This window comes from Salvelinus alpinus, chromosome 8 (assembly GCF_045679555.1).
Source record: "Salvelinus alpinus chromosome 8, SLU_Salpinus.1, whole genome shotgun sequence".
NCBI lineage: Eukaryota > Metazoa > Chordata > Actinopteri > Salmoniformes > Salmonidae > Salvelinus > Salvelinus alpinus.
Genome location: NC_092093.1, coordinates 58,523,048 through 58,541,092, shown reverse-complemented (window position 1 = coordinate 58,541,092; position 18,045 = coordinate 58,523,048). Strand labels below are relative to the sequence as shown.

Here is an 18,045-nt window from a genome sequence, read left to right as displayed (position 1 = left end):
CCCCTCCCTCCTTCTCTCCTCTCCACAGTGCCTTCGGCTGTCCCTACTCTGACATCAACATGAAGAAGGAGGCCGTGCTGCCCGACCGTCTGGGCGGCGAGAAGCAGATCACCTTTGTCCCTGTGCACTTTGTCCAGAAGACCAAGAGGCTGTGCACCGCCGATGACCAGGAGGAAGCCACGCCACCCCAGGATGTTCCCATGGAGACCAGGTGAGGGGGTGTGATGTCATTGTGATGATGCGTCAAGGTGGCCAGCTGGCCCTGTTTGAAACGGATTAAAATTCTTCCTTCCATCCTCACTAATGAAATCTTTCACCCATCCTGACATGTCAGATATAAGTGTCGAGTGGAGGAGGAAGGGATGCATTTTCAGTATTTAAACACTGTGTCGGTGTCGCCACCCAACTGAGATTTCTAATTGAAACTGCCTACAGCCTTGGAAGGAGGGGAGACTTGGCTAAATGCAATCCAATGTAATTGAACCATTGTTTCACATTCCACTGAGGGGACCTGATGCTGTTCTAATCTAGCAAAGGAGCAGCTGTCATGACATTTTTAAGGCTTTATCTAAAAGGCATAAGAGAGGACCGCACGCCACTCCCTGCAAATTCCAAGGTTAGAATGTTTCCTTGAAACGATGGAGTCGGAGACGAGGCAGATCACGTTGTTGACTTCTGTCAGAAGTTTTTAAGGGCGGTGAATTGCATTTTCCCACCGTGTCCACAGCAGATGCATAAGTGTTTAGAATCAGAAGCGTTTGGTTAAACGCCGACTCAGCACCGCTGATCGGCTTAGTTTACACGCTGCTCAGAGGGATTTTCTGCAATTGCATTGGGTCTGCTCCATTCGTCTAGGCCTGGTCGGGCTGTGGATGGCTAGCCTGCCAGAGTTTACAGTAGGAAGCTTTTCAAGTCTAATAGCCTAACGGGAGCCGAGCCGTGACGAACGGTTTGAATATAAAACAAACTCGATTATCAACTCCGAGGCGTCTTTAATGTGTCGGATGTAATGTCAGATTAAAATGTCATTTGTCGGGCTGTTTAGAGAAGCTAATTAAAGTAATGCTGTGTCTGTGATATGATTTGGAATGGTGTCAAGTTGTGGTACCTGCCAAACACTCTGTAAGAGAAGGCTGTACTAGTGGTTACTCATGAGGATGATATGTTCAAGGTCAGCATTTGTTTTAGTGATTATCGATCTCTTACAGTACGTGAAAATGTTTTCTTAAAAAAAAAAGAAATGTATCTTCGGTCTGGGCGTATAGTACAAAAGCAAGACCATTGGTACTCCTGCATGCACCTCTCAGTACGGACTACGGAGGCATCTAGCGGTTGGGTGTGTCTAGACACTATTCTTACAGCATCCGATACAGTTCTGTGTTATTATTCCACTGTAGTACTGACAAAAACATTTGTTCATGCTATGGCAACACTGCAACGTGTGGTTGTATGCAATTGAGCCCATATCCTTGTCTTTAGCAGAGAGCGTCCTCACCTGAACTTCATGCTCCCTGTTAAACACACATGTTGATCTTAAATAATTAAAATCAACTATATGTAGACGTCCCACATCTCCTCTAAGGCTATTTCCAGTCCCTATTGATTTTCTGACCGCCTGCCTGTCTGTGTAGCTGTCTTTCTAATGTTCATCCCCCTATTCTCTCTCCATCATTCTCTCACTATCTCTCTCCCTTTTTATCCTCTCTCTCCCCCTGCCCACTCACCCTCTCGATCTCTCTCTCCCTTTTTATCCTCTCTCTCCCCCTGCCCACTCACCCTCTCGATCTCTCTCTCCCTTCCACACTCTCTCAGGGCAATGCTGTCGGGGTATGAGGGGGCTGCTCGTCTCAGAGGTCGCCCCCCAGCCAACCCCCTGGTGAAGAGCGAGCCCAGGGAGGAACCAGCCACGGCTCAGGGACAGAAACTGCTTTCTCTGGGGAAGAGAGGCCGGCTACCCAGCAGGTAGACTATACACTACACCTCAGGCCATATGGCCCTTTTTTGTGTAACCTTTATTTAACTAGGCAAGTCAGTTAAGAACAAATTCTTATTTACAATGACGGCCTACACCGGTCAAACCCAGACGACGCTGGGCCAATTGTGCACCGCCCTATGGGACTCCCAATCACAGCCGGTTGTGATACAGCCTGGATTCGAACCAGGGTGTCTGTAGTGACACCTCTAGTACTGAGATGCAGTGTCTTAGACCGCTGTGCCACCCGGGAGCCCTGTTAGACTACTGAGCCACCTGCGCTGTACTGAGCTGGCCTGATTATGTATCCATGATTATGTATCCATGCTGAAAACGACAACGTGAAAGGAATATTACAAGTCAGCACTGTATGGTTCGGGTCAACACAATATGTGCAAATGGTATTGCTATATCTCCATACTCTCAGCAGGTCAAAGGCGTGAAGCCCTCCGATCTCCCTACCGTGCTGGGAGAATATAGGGTGGTTACGCAAATGTGTGGCTACCGTTTCACCACTCTGCATCTTCGGATAAGACCGGTTACTCTGGTCAACTATAGTAGTTGTTGACCACGTTGTTAGGATATGTACGACAGGTGATGGATTTTTGAGTGAGAGGAGGTCATTACTGAGCTGAATTTCTTGAAATGAAATCAGTATTCTTTTATTTTTGTTTGAAAATAGGAGGTCTGGTCATTTGTACTGTACATCTTCCAAATGGCAGCCATTTTGAATTGTACTTTTGTGCATCGGTGTCTCCTCCCAGTTCAATTTCCTCCTCTGTCAATATTATATGAAAGCGTTAGGCATCTCATCTTATAGCACCACCTGCATCATTTTATAGCACCACCTGCATCTCCTCTCTCTGAGTCAGTGTGGGATTGCTCTGCGTCTCCTTCACATCGGTCTCTGTGCTTTCTAGCAGGGCCTTTTTATACAGCCCCCTGCGCTGACACCCAGCTTTTAGCGAGGCTCCCTGGGGCTCTTGTCGGTGGGGTTGACAGGGTGTTGATGCAGGGGCACTGATCCAGAACTGGCCCTGGGCTACACTGGCTCCACTCGGCTCAGTCTGTCTCTGTGGTTGGAGTGTGGTCCGAGCACTTCGATGCTGTGCAGATCCCAGAGACACGAGTAGGGCTGGGGAGGCCAGGGACCTCACCATACGATACTTCCCATGATACTTAGGTGCCGATATGATTCTCACAATTCTATATGTATCCAACATATTGCACACTATATGTCTGCTGCAGAGAGAAAAATCATTTTGATCAGTCAGGGATATAAAGGTGCTGAAAACATGTTGGCTGACTACATAAAAAGACGATGGAGAACAAGATATAAGACGAACAATACCGGCGCAGGTACAGCCGACTAGCGCTAGCTAACGCTACCTTGCAAAGAAAATTGAGACTTTTTTTTTTTTTTTACAAATCGATAGTTTGAGTCAAAGTATTGATTTTATAATATAATATCGTCCAAAATAAAATTGCAACGTGTAACTCTATCGATTTTCTTTCTTCCCCTCCATCACTAAATACGAGGCATCTGTTTATGCATGCACACACACACGTGCACACACACACACACACACATTCTCACTCACTCACTCACTCACTCGTAATGCTGGATTGATTCAATTAAACCTCCAATCTCCCTAAGCCCACAAAACCTATTTTAAATTAGAACAGATCCCTACTGTATCTGCAGTATTGATTCAAGTCAAACCAAATATTACCTCAAGACATTTCTAGCCAAAGTCTAATCAATCGTAAATTCATAAATGAAACAGCTACAGATTCCTACAGATTGTGTTTTCACCCCTATCCCTACCTCGGCCACTATAATTTACCCTCTCCTGTCAGCAGACTGATGTGGTATGGGAGAGACATCCCCGCCTCGTCCAAAGCTCATGTAAACGCAAATGCTCTGTCATTACAGAGCCATACTGTCGCAGATGTTACCTGAGAGAGCAGGAGGGAGGGAGGGCACAATAATATCATATAGAGCAAGCAGATTATAGAACCCTGCATTCTAGTGAGATTGATATTTAATGGTTTTCCCCTCATACAGCCCGCACTAGCCAGGCACACACTAGCCAGGTTCTCCTGTTGTTAGGGCTAGGGCTAGACAGGTTCTGTTGTTGTTAGGGCTAGACAGGTTCTCCTGTTGTTGTTAGGGCTAGACAGGTTATGTTAGGGCTAGACAGGTTCTGTTAGGGCTAGACAGGTTCTGTTAGGGCTAGACAGGTTCTGTTAGGGCTAGACAGGTTCTGTTAGGGCTAGACAGGTTCTGTTAGGGCTAGTTAGGGCTAGACAGGTTCTGTTAGGGCTAGACAGGTTCTGTTAGGGCTAGACAGGTTCTCCTGTTGTTGTTAGGGCTAGACAGGTTCTCCTGTTGTTAGGAGGAGGAACTGATGGTTAAACCCTTTGTGAAAGATTACCGCATGCCTTGAAGAGTATGCAAGTTTCCTGTTAAATATAAAAGAGAGGTGCCTAAGCCTAAAATTAGGAACAGTTACCTGACATAACCATTGTGGCTGATCCGGCTGTATTTTACAGAAATACATTGGAGTTTGTTATGTAAGACATCTGTATCAATATTACCTGATCTGGCATCCCTCCCTCGTGATGCAGTAAAAATAAAATCCCAGTATGCCTTTATTCTGCAGCAATGCAGCAGTGATATTTTGGCTCCTCTCTATCTTATTCTGACCATTATCTGCTTGAGAAAGGGCGGTAAAGGCATAGATAATTTTTTTTTTTTAAATGCACAGCGTCACTTTCTATAGGATTCATAGATCGTTCCACGGAATGAGTGCCTTTTACGTCCCTTTTAACATGTTAAGTAGAAATGTGCACCAACATTTTATTTTAAAAGCCTGTTATATTAAATTAAGTGACCTTTTAATATAGACCACATGGAGAATTCAATAAATCCGATTCATTTAGCATTTTGACATGTCCCTCTGTGACTTTTAGGAAGATTTTAACCCACTTAAGCTCCAACACGTCTCCAAGTTTTCACCATCATTGTAAAGCCCAAGTTATGTTGTTGCTTTGACAGAGTCATTTCTGAAGTTTATTATGTATTTAATGTGATGAATGATTCATGTACGTCTGTGCCTCATTTTAAGGTCAAAACTTTTACTTGAACTGAACTCTTGTTTTAATGTGGTGAAACTAGTCCTTTTTAAATATTTATTTCAAAAGAAACATTGAAAATGTAATAGTCAAACCATAGTGTAAAAGTAGGTGAGCTGGTTCTACTCTTTGTCCATTTCTGGTGTTTTGTGATGCCCATAGATAGACAGGCTAGAAATGTTTTAGCAATTTCAACATTTCTATGAAGCTCGCATTCAATTGCCCCTCGGAAGCTTCCGTTCCCCCTGTCACAACAGGATTTATGGCTGATTTAAGATGAAATCATCGACTCTGTTAGGGTCAGCCCCGTTTGCTCTTATTTGGCACTTAATGGGCACTTACTATAGTCATTTTTTAAATTTAACATCTTGATGGGATTTTATACTTTTTTTGAACATATGCTATTTATGACAGAGTGTACAAATTAGGTGAAATCAAAAGTTTTTTTTTTTTTACCAAGTTACACTTCTCAAAAGGTACAGAATTGGAGGAACCACCCTCATTAACCCGTTTGATTAAATTTAAAAAAAGGAATATATATTGAATCCTTGATTAGTTTCCTGGGCCGTCCTACCCCCTCGCCCTCTTTTCGTCTCATTAATCGTTCAATGTTTGTCGACTCAACTTTTAAATTGGGGCGAAGAGACCCCTCGAGAGTTTTAAGTCATGAACTTGATGCTCTTTGAGCTGATTTGCGTATTATGAAACATCAACAAACTATTCCTCTGGGATGGTGTTGGCTCAACTTGGCTGATCCTCAAGGTTATTTCTGTCTCTGGCCAGTCTTGGAAAGACTGACATTTCTTCCATGGGAACTGCCTTTAGTGCCTCGATTTCAGGCTTAATTCAAAAGCACAGCTGCTACTGTACATGATGTATTTACTGTAACAGTCAAAAGTTTGGACACAACTACTCATTCAAGGGTTTTTCTTTATTTTACTATTTTCTACAATTGTAGAATAATAGTGAAGACATCAACACTATGAAATAAAACATATGGAATCATGTAGTAACCAGAGAAGTGTTAAACAAATCAAAATCTATTTTATATTTGAGATTCTTCAAAGTAGCCACCCTTTGCCTTGATGACAGCTTTGCACACTCTTGGCATTCTCTCAACCAGCTTCATGAGGTAGTCACCTGGAATGCATTTCAATCAACAGGTGTGCCTTGATAAAAGTAAATTGTGGAACTTCTTTCCTTCTTAATCTGTTTGAGCCAATCAGTTGTGTTGTGACAAGGTAGGGTGGTATACAGAAGAAAGCCCTATTTGGTAAAAGACCAAGTCCATATTATGGCAAGAACAGCTCAAATAAGCAAAGAGAAATAACAGTCCATTACTTTAATACATGAAGGTCAGTCAATACGGAAAATGTCAAGAACTTCGAACGTTTCTTCAAGTGCATTCACAAAAACCATCAAGCACTATGATGAAACTGGCTCTCATGAGGACCGCCACAGGAAATGAAGACCCAGAGTTACCTCTGCTGCAGAGGATAAGTTCATTAGAGTTACCAGCCTCAGAAATTGCAGCCCAAATAAATGCTTCACAGAGTTCAAGTAACAGACACAGCTCAACATCAACTGTTCAGAGGAGACTGCATGAATCAGGCCTTCATGGTCAAATTGCTGCAAAGAAACCACTACTAAAGGACACCAATGAGAGACTTTCTTGGGCCAATAAGCACGAGCAATGGACATTAGACCGGTGGATATCTGTCCTTTCGTCTGAGTCCAAATTTGAGATTTTTGATTCCAACCACCGTGTCTTTGTGAGACGCAGAGTAGGTTCACGGTGGTTCCCACCATGAACACTTAACCAGTATGGCTACCACAGCATTCTGCTGCGATACACCATCCCATCTGGTTTGCGCTTAGTGGGACTTTCATTTGTTTTTCAACAGGACAATGAATTTAAGGTTAGGCCGCTCTAAAATCTTTTGGGATTAAGTAACCAATTCAAAAGGTAAAATATTTTCACTATCTCACTTTTATTATTGAAGACGTAAGTCCCACACTAGAAGAGGTGGCAATACTGTAGTCTGAAGGTCTGAATTAAAATAGTTTCATTGGTTCTCAATAGTTTGCGCTGCATGTTTACATGTTTACCATTCCAACAATTCTTGTTCACACCATTTTCAGAAATGATCTACTCTCAAACGGCAGGGTTTAACATGTCCTTTTCTGTGTGAGATGACATTTGCAATAGATTTGATTGGGGATTCAGTTATGATCTCTGACTTGTTCCAGATCTGTCAATATCCTCTTGTAGAAGTAACGTCATCCAGGAAGAAGGGCAGAGGCTCAGTATAATCTCCTTTAAATCACTGTCTGACAGGAGATGACAATGAGGGAACTTCTCCGAAGTGGAGCAGACAGGTGCTATGCCTTTTGGAGGATATGCATTAAAAGTTATGCTCCATAGATTTACTAAGAAAGACATTCCTCTTTAAGTCAATTTCATCATGTGTATATAGCCGTGTCCTTTCTAGTTATGCTACTGTGATGTGGCCCTCTAATCTCAATCGCTCCACCAGATACATTCAGGCCAGGCATCATGCATTCATTCTACTGCCTCTGAGCATGTAATAGAAGACGTTTCGCAGCTAAATGACAAGACGAGAGAATTTGCAGTAACCGTAACTTTTTGAAAGCGTGCACCTGTACGATGTGTTGCTGTAGTTTGTCCACAGACACCTTGGTCCAGGTCTTTCTCGTTGAGAAAACTGTCCCACTTTAAACCATGTCCATCTTATAAAGGCTTCATAAGCACTACGTAAAGGCTTCATAAGCACTATGTAAATGCCAAGAGTATGCAAAGCTGTCGTCAAGGCAAAGGGTGGGTACGTTGAAGAATCTGAAATATAAAATGTATTTTGATTTAACACTTTTCATAGTTTTGATGTATTCACTATTATTCTACAGTGTAGAAAACAGTAAAAATAAAGAAAAAACCCTTGAATGAGTAGGTGTGTCCAAACTTTTGACTGGTACTGTAAGTATTCAGAGCCTTTGCTCAGTAATTTGTTGAAGCAACTTTCGCAGCGACCACAGCCTCAAGTCTTCTTGGGTATGACGCTACAAGCTTGGCACACCTGTATTTGGGTAATTTCTCCCATTCTTCTCTGCAGATCCTCTCAAGCTCTGTTAGGTTGGATGGGGAGCGTCACTGCACAGGCTATTTTCAGGTCTCTCCGGAGATGTTCAAGACCGGGCTCTGGCTGGGCCACTCGAGGACATTCAGAGACACTCATGCGTTGTCTTTGCTGTGTGCTTAGGGTTGTTGTCCTGTTAGATGGTGAACCTTTGCCCCAGTCTGAGGTCCTGAGTGCTCTGGAGCAGGTTTTATCAATCTCTCTGTACTTTGCTCTTATCTTTCCCTCGATCCTGACTAGTCTCCAAGTCCCTTCCACTGAAAAACATCTCCACAGCATGATGCTGCCACCACCATGCTTTGCCATAGGTATGGTGCCAGATTTCCTCCAGACGTGATGCTTGGCATTCAGGCCAAAGAGTTCAATCTTGATTTTATCAGGCCAGAGAATCATATTTCTCACGGTCTGAGAGTCTTTAGGTGCCTTTTGACAAGTGGACTGTCATGTGCCTTTTACTGAGGAGTGGCTTCCATCTGATTGGTGGAGTGCTGCAGAGATGGTTCTCCTTCTGGAAGGTTCTCCCACCTCTACAGAGGAACTCTGGAGCTTTTTCGGGTTCTTGGTCACCTCCCTAACCAAGGCCCTTCTCTCCTTATTGCTCAGTTTGGCCGGGCGGCCAGCTCTAGGAAAAGTCTTTGGTTTCAAACTTCTTCCATTTAAGAATGATGGAGGCCACTGTGTTCTTGGGTACTATCAATGCTTCAGAAATGTTTTGGTACCCTTCCCCAGATCTGTGCCTCGACACAATCCTGTCTCGGAGCCCTACGGACAATTCATTCGACTTCATGGCTTGGTTTTTACTCTGACATTCGCTGTCAACTGTGGGACCTTATATAGACAGGTGTGTGCCTCTCCAAATCATGTCCAATCCATTGAATTTACCACAGGTAGACTCCAATCAAGTTGTAGAAACATCTCAAGGATGATCAATGGAAACAGGATGCACGTGAGCTCAGTTTCAAGTCTCATAGCAAAGGGTCTACAAGAAATTTGCCCAAAAATCTTAACCTGTTTTCGCTTTGTCATTATGGGGTATTGTGTGTAGATTGAGGATTTTTTTTGTATGTAATCCATTTTAGAATAAGGCTGTAACGTGGCAGTGTGGGAAAACGGAGTGTTCTGAATACTTTCAGAATGCACTGTATAGCCAAGTTATCGTTACGCATTGTGTGCAGTTGAAGTTTACATACACTTGGGTTGGAGTCATTAAAACTCGTTTTTCAATCACTCCACAAATGTCTTGTTAACAAAATATAGTTTTGGCAAGTCGGTTAGGACATCTACTTTGTGCATGACACAAGTAATCTTTCCAACAATTGTTTGCACACAGATTATTTCACTTATAATTCACTGTATCACAATTCCAGTGGGTCAGAAGCTGACATACAATAAGTTGACTGTGCCTTTGAACAGCTTGGAAAATTCCAGAAAATGGTGTCATGGCTTTAGAAGCTTCTGATTGACATAATTTCAGTCAATTGGAGGTGTACCTGTGGATGTATTTCAAGGCCTACCTTCAAACTCAGTGCCTCTTTGCTTGACATCATGGGAAAAGCAATCAGCCAAGACCTCAGAAAAAACATTGTAGACCTCCAAGTCTGGTACATCCTTGGGAGCATTTTCCAAACGCCTGACAGTACCACGTTCACAATGAGCACTATTCACAGACCCATCATTACTGTAACCTCAGCACCAGACACAGATGTTTTCTTCTGTCAAGAGAACATTGCCCATTGATGTACAGAAGTTTGTAAGATGGTACAATGGTGTTAATGCTATAAAGCCATTGTACTTTTATAGTGGGATGTCTTATTATATCATGGTGAAATACTTTGATGTAAGCCATCCTAGGTTTATAAGAGGAGGTGACATCGTACGTAAACTAAACAAAGAGAGGCATTCTGGCAGTACTCCTTAGACCAGTGGTCAAGTCGATCGCGATTGTCGATCTCCAAGGCATTTCTAATCGATCGCCAAACATTTCTGTAAAAAAACAAACGATAAAGCCTTGTGTTCCTAATTTTTTTCTATTAGTCTCAGGCTGTTGGTGGTAGGTGCAGCCAATTCAGCTGTCCTGCGTGCCGGGTAGGCGAACTGTTGCAATTTCATGTGTCTGAAGGTACAAACTCTGCCTTCCCGGTGGGCCTGGAGTGGAAATGAAGTGCACTATGCCGACAGCCAATCGGATGGCTCAGATTACCATTTCTGCAGTAACTAGCAGGCATAAAAGAAAGCTACAGCAAAGTTGATACTGTGAGATTTTAAAACCATGACTAGAGAGACTGTCAACAAATACAGCAAAGAGCTGCTGTTTAAGTTCTTACTCAGCATTGTCAATACTTTGTTTTCAACACTTTTATACGCCATAAAATGCACGTTCTTCCTATTTCCACTCAGCGCTACAACAAGCAGTGCAGCAGAAATGAATTAGTAGGAAAGTGTCTCTGTAGGCTTGTGTTATTATTAGCGGCTTGGGTCTTTTTTAATATCGAGGAACATTTCACTTTCTCTGTTCATAGGAGTAATAACATGAATTTGTGCATGAGGCAGAAATAATGCAGTGCTACTCGAGTTTCGCCATCAGCTGGAAGACGGTGTCCCTTTTTGGTCCGTGTCAGTGGAAAGGGAGGGAGGAGGGATGTTGAGAGGCGTCCAATTTATTGAGTTGGGTAGTCTGCTGCTCTCTCCTTCCGCTGAGACTGACCATCAGATGCAGGTACCATCAGCCCAGTAAAATAAAAAGCAAATTATTTAAATGTATGCTCACTCAGCTGTGCCTCACAAGTAATACAACAATGGATCTATTTATATTTATTTTTATTTCACCTTTATTTAACCAGGCAGGCAAGTTGAGAACAAGTTCTCATTTACAATTGCGACCTGGCCAAGATAAAGCAAAGCAGTTCGACACATACAACAACACAGAGTTACACATGGAGTAAAACAAACATACAGTCAATAATACAGTAGAAAAATAAGTCTATATACAATGTGAGCAAATGAGGTGAGATAAGGGAGGTAAAGGCAAAAAAAAGGCCATGGTGGCGAGGTAAATACAATATAGCAATTAAAACACTGGAATGGTAGATTTGACAGTAGAGGAGAGTGCAAGTAGAAATACTGGGGTGCAAAGCAGCAAAATAAATAAATACAGTAGGGGAAGAGGTAGTTGTTTGGGCTATTTATAGATGGGCTATGTACATGTGCAGTGATCTGTGAGCTGCTCTGACAGCTGGTGCTTAAAGCTAGTGAGGGAGATAAGTGTTTCCAGTTTCAGAGATTTTTGTAGTTCGTTCCAGTCATTGGCAGCAGAGAACTGGAAGGAGAGGCGGCCAAAGGAAGAATTGGTTTTGGGGGTGACCAGAGAGATATACCTGCTGAAGCGTGCTACAGGTGGGTGCTGCTATGGTGAACAGCGAGCTGAGATAAGGGGGGACTTTACCTAGCAGGGTCTTGTAGATGACCTAGAGCCAGTGGGTTTGGCGACGAGTATGAAGCGAGGGCCAGCCAACGAGAGCATACAGGTCGCAGTGGTGGGTAGTATATGGGGCTTTGGTGACAAAACGGATGGCACTGTGATGGACTGCATCCAATTTATTGAGTAGGGTATTGGAGGCTATTTTGTAAATGACATCGCCGAAGTCAAGGATCGGTAGGATGGTCAGTTTTACAAGGGTATGTTTGGCAGCATGAGTGAAGGATGCTTTGTTGCAAAATAGGAAGCCAGTTCTAGATTTAACTTTGGATTGGAGATGTTTGATGTGAGTCTGGAAGGAGAGTTTACAGTCTAACCAGACACCTAAGTCAGAACCGTCCAGAGTAGTGATGTTGGATGGGCGGGCAGGTGCAGGCAGCGATCGGTTGAAGAGCATGCATTTAGTTTTATTGGATTTAAGAGCAATTGGAGGCCACGGAAGGAGAGTTGTATGGCATTGAAGCTCGTCTGTAGGGTTGTTAACACAGTGTCCAAAGAAGGGCCAGAAGTATACAGAATGGTGTCGTCTGTGTAGAGGTGGATCAGAGACTCACCAGCAGCAAGAGCGACATCATTGATGTATACAGAGAAGAGAGTCGGTTCAAGAATTGAACCCTGTGGCACCCCCATAGAGACTGCCAAAGGCCCGGACAACAGGCCCTCCGATTTGACACACTGAACTCTATCAGAGAAGTAGTTGGTGAACCAGGCGAGGCAATCATTTGAGAAACCAAGGCTACCGAGTCTGCCGATGAGGATGTGGTGATTGACAGAGTCGAAAGCCTTGGCCAGGTCAATGAATACGGCTGCACAGTATTGTTTCTTATCGATGGCAGTTAGGATATCGTTTAGGACCTTGAGCGTGGCTGAGGTGCACCCATGACCAGCTCTGAAACCAGATTGCATAGCGGAGAAGGTATGGTGGGATTCGAAATGGTCGGTAATCTGTTTGTTGACTTGGCTTTCGAAGACCTTAGAAAGGCAGGGTAGGATAGATATAGGTCTGTAGCAGTTTGGGTCAAGAGTGTCCCCCCCTTTGAAGAGGGGGATGACCGCAGCTGCTTTCCAAACTTTGGGAATCTCAGACAACACGAAAGAGAGGTTGAACAGGCTAGTAATAGGGGTTGCAACAATTTCGGCAGATAATTTTAGAAAGAAAGGGTCCAGATTGTCTAGCCCGGCTGATTTGTAGGGGTCCAGATTTTGCCGCTCTTTCAGAACATCAGCTGGCTGGATTTGGGAGAAGGAGAAATGGGGAAGGCTTGGGCGAGTTGCTGTGGGGGTGCAGTGCTGTTGACCGGGGTAGGGGTAGCCAGGTGGAAAGCATGGCCAGCGGTAGAAAAATGCTTATTGAAATTCTCAATTATAGTGGATTTATCGGTGGTGACAGTGTTTCCTGTCCTCAGTGCAGTGGGCAGCTGGGAGGAGGTGTTCTTATTCTCCATGGACTGTAGTGTCCCAGAACTTTTTTGAGTTTGTGTTGCAGGAAGCAAATTTCTGCTTGAAAAAGCTAGCCTTGGCTTTTTCTGTGTATATTGGTTTCTAGCTTCCCTGAAAAGTTGCAAATCACGGGGACTGTTCGATGCTAATGCAGAACGCCATAGGATGTTTTTGTGTTGGTTAAGGGCAGTCAGGTCTGGAGAGAACCAAGGGCTATATCTGTTCCTGGTTCTAAATTTCTTGAAAGGGGCATCCTACTGACGGGATGAGATCAATATCCTTCCAGGATACCCCGGCCAGGTCGATTAGAAAGGCCTGCTCGCTGAAGTGTTTCAGGGAGCGTTTGACAGTGATGAGTGGAGGTCATTTGACCGCTGACCCATTACGGATGCAGGCAATGAGGCAGTGATCGCTGAGATCTTGGTTGAAAACAGCAGATGTGTATTTAGAGGGCAAGTTGGTTAGGATGATATCTATGAGGGTGCCCGTGTTTACGGCTTTGGGGTTGTACCTGGTAGGTTCATTGATCATTTGTGTGAGATTGAGGGCATCAAGCTTAGATTGTAGGATGGCCGGGGTGTTAAGCATGTTCCAGTTTAGGTCGTCTAGCAGCACGAGCTCTGAAGATAGATGGGGGGCAATCAGTTCACATATGGTGTCCAGAGCACAGCTGGGGGCAGATGGTGGTCTATAGCAGGTGGCAACGGTGAGAGACTTGTTTTTAGAGAGGTGGATTTTTAAAAGTAGAAGTATTACCGGTGTGATCATATAGCCTACCTCAAATTTTGAAATATACTTTTTCTTTTTTATTCCCAAACAGCAATGCATTGACAGGTAAATTCCAGCAAAGCCAGTATGCTGTGATAATGTATTGGACCTATAGCTTACTGCACAAACATCATTGTTAAAGTACTGTTTATAATTGGTTAATGTTGCATAGGCTTACCTCTTTTAAGTCATGTTAATAAAAAATCAGAGCGGTAGATCTCGGCATGCATTTTGACTCAAAGTGATCTTGACTGTGATCTTGACTCAGGATCCACAGTGGTCACCAACATTTTCTAAGGGGCTAAACAAGGAGTCACTGTCCTCATTCTATAATGTTCTTGCCTTGATTTTTGAGGGTCTCTGTCTCTCCAGATTCACTGACACCCAAATATCACCTATGTATATTTTGACATGGCCTACTGATTAACCAGACACACTATTTACCTTTTTTTTATTACTATTATTTTGTGCCATTTACCTTAACATATTATTATTATTTTCTTATTGTTGTCTCAATGGGCCACTTGGCTATATATAGGACCTAAGTGCAATGGTCAGGTTGATGTCGAAACGCCAGTCAGGTTTTTATCCTGTACAATGGATTAAAGTGAGCTAAAAGAAATCAATCTGCTTGTTTTGTTAAGTGCTCCAACTCCTTTCTACCTTGAATAAGTCCTTTTGGAAGGTTTTCTTGGTAAGTCCTTCTCATCATGGCGATATACTGTACCTTGATGTAAGCCATCCCAGGGGTATATTCACTCCTTTGTTATGACTTAAAAGCAGGTCCTTTTCAATGCTGGCCCTATAAGTGAATTGCTTCCTCTGTAAAATAATATTCTCTCTCTTTCTCCCTCTCTCTATCTCTCTTTCTCCCTCTGTCTCTCTTTCTCCCTCTGTCTCTCTTTCTCCCTTTCTCTCTTTCTCTCTCTCTCTCTCTCTCTCTCTCTCTCTCTCTCTCTCTCTCTCTCTCTCTCTCTCTCTCTCTCTCTCTCTCTCTCTCTCTTTCTCCCTCTGTCTCTCTTTGTCTCTCTGTCTCTCTTTCTCCCTCTGTCTCTCTTTCTCCCTCTGTCTCTCTTTCTCCCTCTCTCTCTTTCTCTCTCTCTCTCTCTCTCTCTCTCTCTCTCTCTTTCTCCCTCTGTCTCTCTTTGTCTCTCTTTCTCTTTCTCTCTCTCTCTCTCTCTCTCTCTCTCTCTTTCTCTCTCTCTTTCTCTTTCTCTCTCTTTCTCTTCTCTCTCTTTCTCTTCTCTCCAGACTCACAACTAAGTATCTGCGAGTCAAAGAAGAGGACGAAGAGATTGACTTCAATAGCATGATCGAAGGTAAGGCATGATTTGGCCATTTCCAGCTTTCTCCCCCTCCTCCTCATTGAGTGGGTTGAGTTTCAATTGAAACAGCTGTGGTAGATGGTTCACAGGTTGTCGTTAATTGGTATTAGTGATGTGCTGTCATCATTTGGATGCGTTCCCTCGCTTCGCTGGCTCTCTGGAGTATCGTATGTTCATATGATGCAAAACGCGTCATAGCGGTTGTATTTCTGCTTGTACGAGGAATAGCTCAGATACACATGAAAACATGTTACACACAGACACACACACTTAATCCTGTGCTCTGTTATACCACTGGACAGGGTCAGAATGCCCTTTTTCAAGTTAAGTCATCACCAAAAGCGATTCAGCCAGTGACCGGTTTTAATTGTATAAGCAGCTTGCCGGCTGCATAGCATTTGAAAGGTAGTTGCTCTCTACGAAGATGGCTAGTTTTGCCAACAAGCAATATACATCACTGGAGGGTCGGAGACCCAATTTGACTTGAGGTATTAGATGTCAGTCACGGCTGTTACGGGGCAATTTCTCTGTGAAATTGGTCGTTTTCATGTAGAAAGGCAGTATTAGTCATGAGTCACTGGATCACCTGGCCCCGACTCATTTTGATTACTGTGAGCGCAGGTGTAATTGAGTTCAAGAGTGGTTCAAAACCTAAAGTAAAACGCAAATCTTTACATACAGGGCATTCGGAAAGTATTCCGATCCCTTGACTTGTTCCACATTTTGTTACGTTACAGCCCTATTCTAAAATGGATTACATTGTTTCCCCCCCCCCCCTCATCAATCTACACACAATACCCCATAATGACAAAGCAAAAACAGGTTTTTATAATCTTTTGCAAATGTATAAATTATACAACGGAAATATCACATTTACGTAAGTATTCAGACACGTTACTCAGTACTTTGTTGAAGCACCTTTGGCAGTGATCACAGCCTCAAGTCTTCTTGGGTATGATGCTACAAGCTTGGCACATCTGTATTTGGGGAGTTTCTACCGTTCTTCTCTGAAAATCCTCTCAAGCCCTGTCATGTTTGATGGGGAGCGTCCCTGCACAGCTATTTTCAGGACTCTTCAGAGATGTTCGATCAGGTTCATGTCCGGGCTCTGGTGGCTGGGACACTCGAGGACATTCAGAGACTTTTCTCGAAGCCACCCCTGCGTTTTCTTGGCTGTGTGCTTAGGGTCGTTGTTTTGTTGGAAGGTGAACCTTCTCCCCAGGCTGAGATCCTGAGCGCTCTGGAGCAGGTTTTCATCAATGATCTCTCTGTACTTTGCTCTGTTCATCTATGCCTCAATCCTGACTAGTCTCTCAAACCTGACAATTCCTTCAATCTCATGGCTTGGTTTTTGCTCTGACATGCACTGTCAACTGTGGGACCTTTATATAGACAGGTGTGTGCCTTTCCAAATCATGTCCAAACAATTGAATGTACCATTGAATTTACCATTTGCAAAAATGTCTAAACCTGTTTTCGCTTTGTCATTATGGGGTATTGTGTGTGATGAGGGGACATTTTTAGAATAAGGCTGTAACCTAACGAAATGTGGAACAAGTCAAGGGGTCAGAGTACTTTCCGAATGCGCTGTAGGTTTTTCTTTTCACTACTCAGCAATTTTGAGGCCCAACAACATCTAGATTCTTTCATCTATTCGGATAACTTCATTGATTGTTATGAATTGGTGGGTGGTTTCCATGGCAAAGTGTGGTTTCCAGAGCCTCCGTCCCACTTTGAATCGCAGTCAGCAGGAGAGACGTGGGGGGGGGGACACAGGGAGGGTTAGTGTGGGGGGGGACACAGGGAGGGTTAGTGTGTGTGTGTGCACGTGTGCATTTTCTTCGTTTAGCTGTCAGTTTCTACCAAGAAAAAATAAGCACGGCGTCGCCTGAATGGAGCCCTTTCTGGGCCGAGTGCATTTCTCCTACGACCTATCGGAGTGCGATACTAATTTTAGCTCCCGCGACAGCAGCTCTTCCTGTGAGGATGATAAGAGGAGGGGAAAGAGCTCTAGGTGTGACGACAGAACACATTACTGCCACGGCCGGAGCAGCTGCCAGCCAGACCTCACACACACACACACAGAGAGCCAAACACACACATATAGTAAACACACACACTTTCACACACACACCACACTCGCCTTACCTCCAGTACCTCCAGGCCACAAGGCCCCAATTGTTTCTGCCATGGGTTTGTTCTCTGCTGCCTCACCGAACTGATCCTTACTCTACTATGGAGGATTGATTCTGAGGCCTGGATTTCATTTAGTACATTCTGTACTGACAATGTGATAAGATAGTGAGAGATCACCACCCAGAGAGAAATGAAACTGAAGAACACGCAGGAATCTCATACTTCTCACTCCCCGCAGCAGAAATGCTCATTCTTGTCATTCGTTTCCTCTTATTTTTTGGGACTTGTTTCTTTATTTTTCTCATCAACTGTAGGATGGCAAGTTGTCAGAACAGAATAGACTTGCCGGGTCACCCCACCCTTGGACTCTCTCATAGCTGAAATCTCTTCTGAAAGGGTCAGATGTGACAGACTGTGACACAGTGACAGGTGTGAAGGTAGCGTTTGGTTGGTGTTAGGACTACTTCAGTTCGCTTTGATTCGGCCGTGGCTAGAGAGAGAGAACGGGAGAGAGTGATGTGTGGTAGAGTGATGTGTGGTGGAGCCCCGCCCGTCGCCACCGACAGGTGACAGACCGCAGAGGGCACGGAGATGCAAATCATCTCCTCCTCTTCTAGATTTTCTCTCACCTCTCTC

The 18,045-nt window shown here is 43.8% G+C and overlaps 1 protein-coding gene across 5 annotated transcripts in view; it reads left to right on the top strand.

Moving 5' to 3' along the window:
- Positions 1-18,045, top strand: part of LOC139583361 (lethal(3)malignant brain tumor-like protein 4) — a 151,697-nt gene that overhangs the window by 81,165 nt on the left and 52,487 nt on the right. For all 5 annotated transcript variants that reach the window (XM_071414349.1, XM_071414348.1, XM_071414347.1 and 2 more), the window contains exons 15-17: positions 29-211; positions 1,813-1,962; positions 15,200-15,267. In XM_071414349.1, coding sequence (XP_071270450.1) covers positions 29-211; positions 1,813-1,962; positions 15,200-15,267 — 401 coding nt within the window. The remainder of the gene's footprint in view (positions 1-28; positions 212-1,812; positions 1,963-15,199; positions 15,268-18,045) is intronic.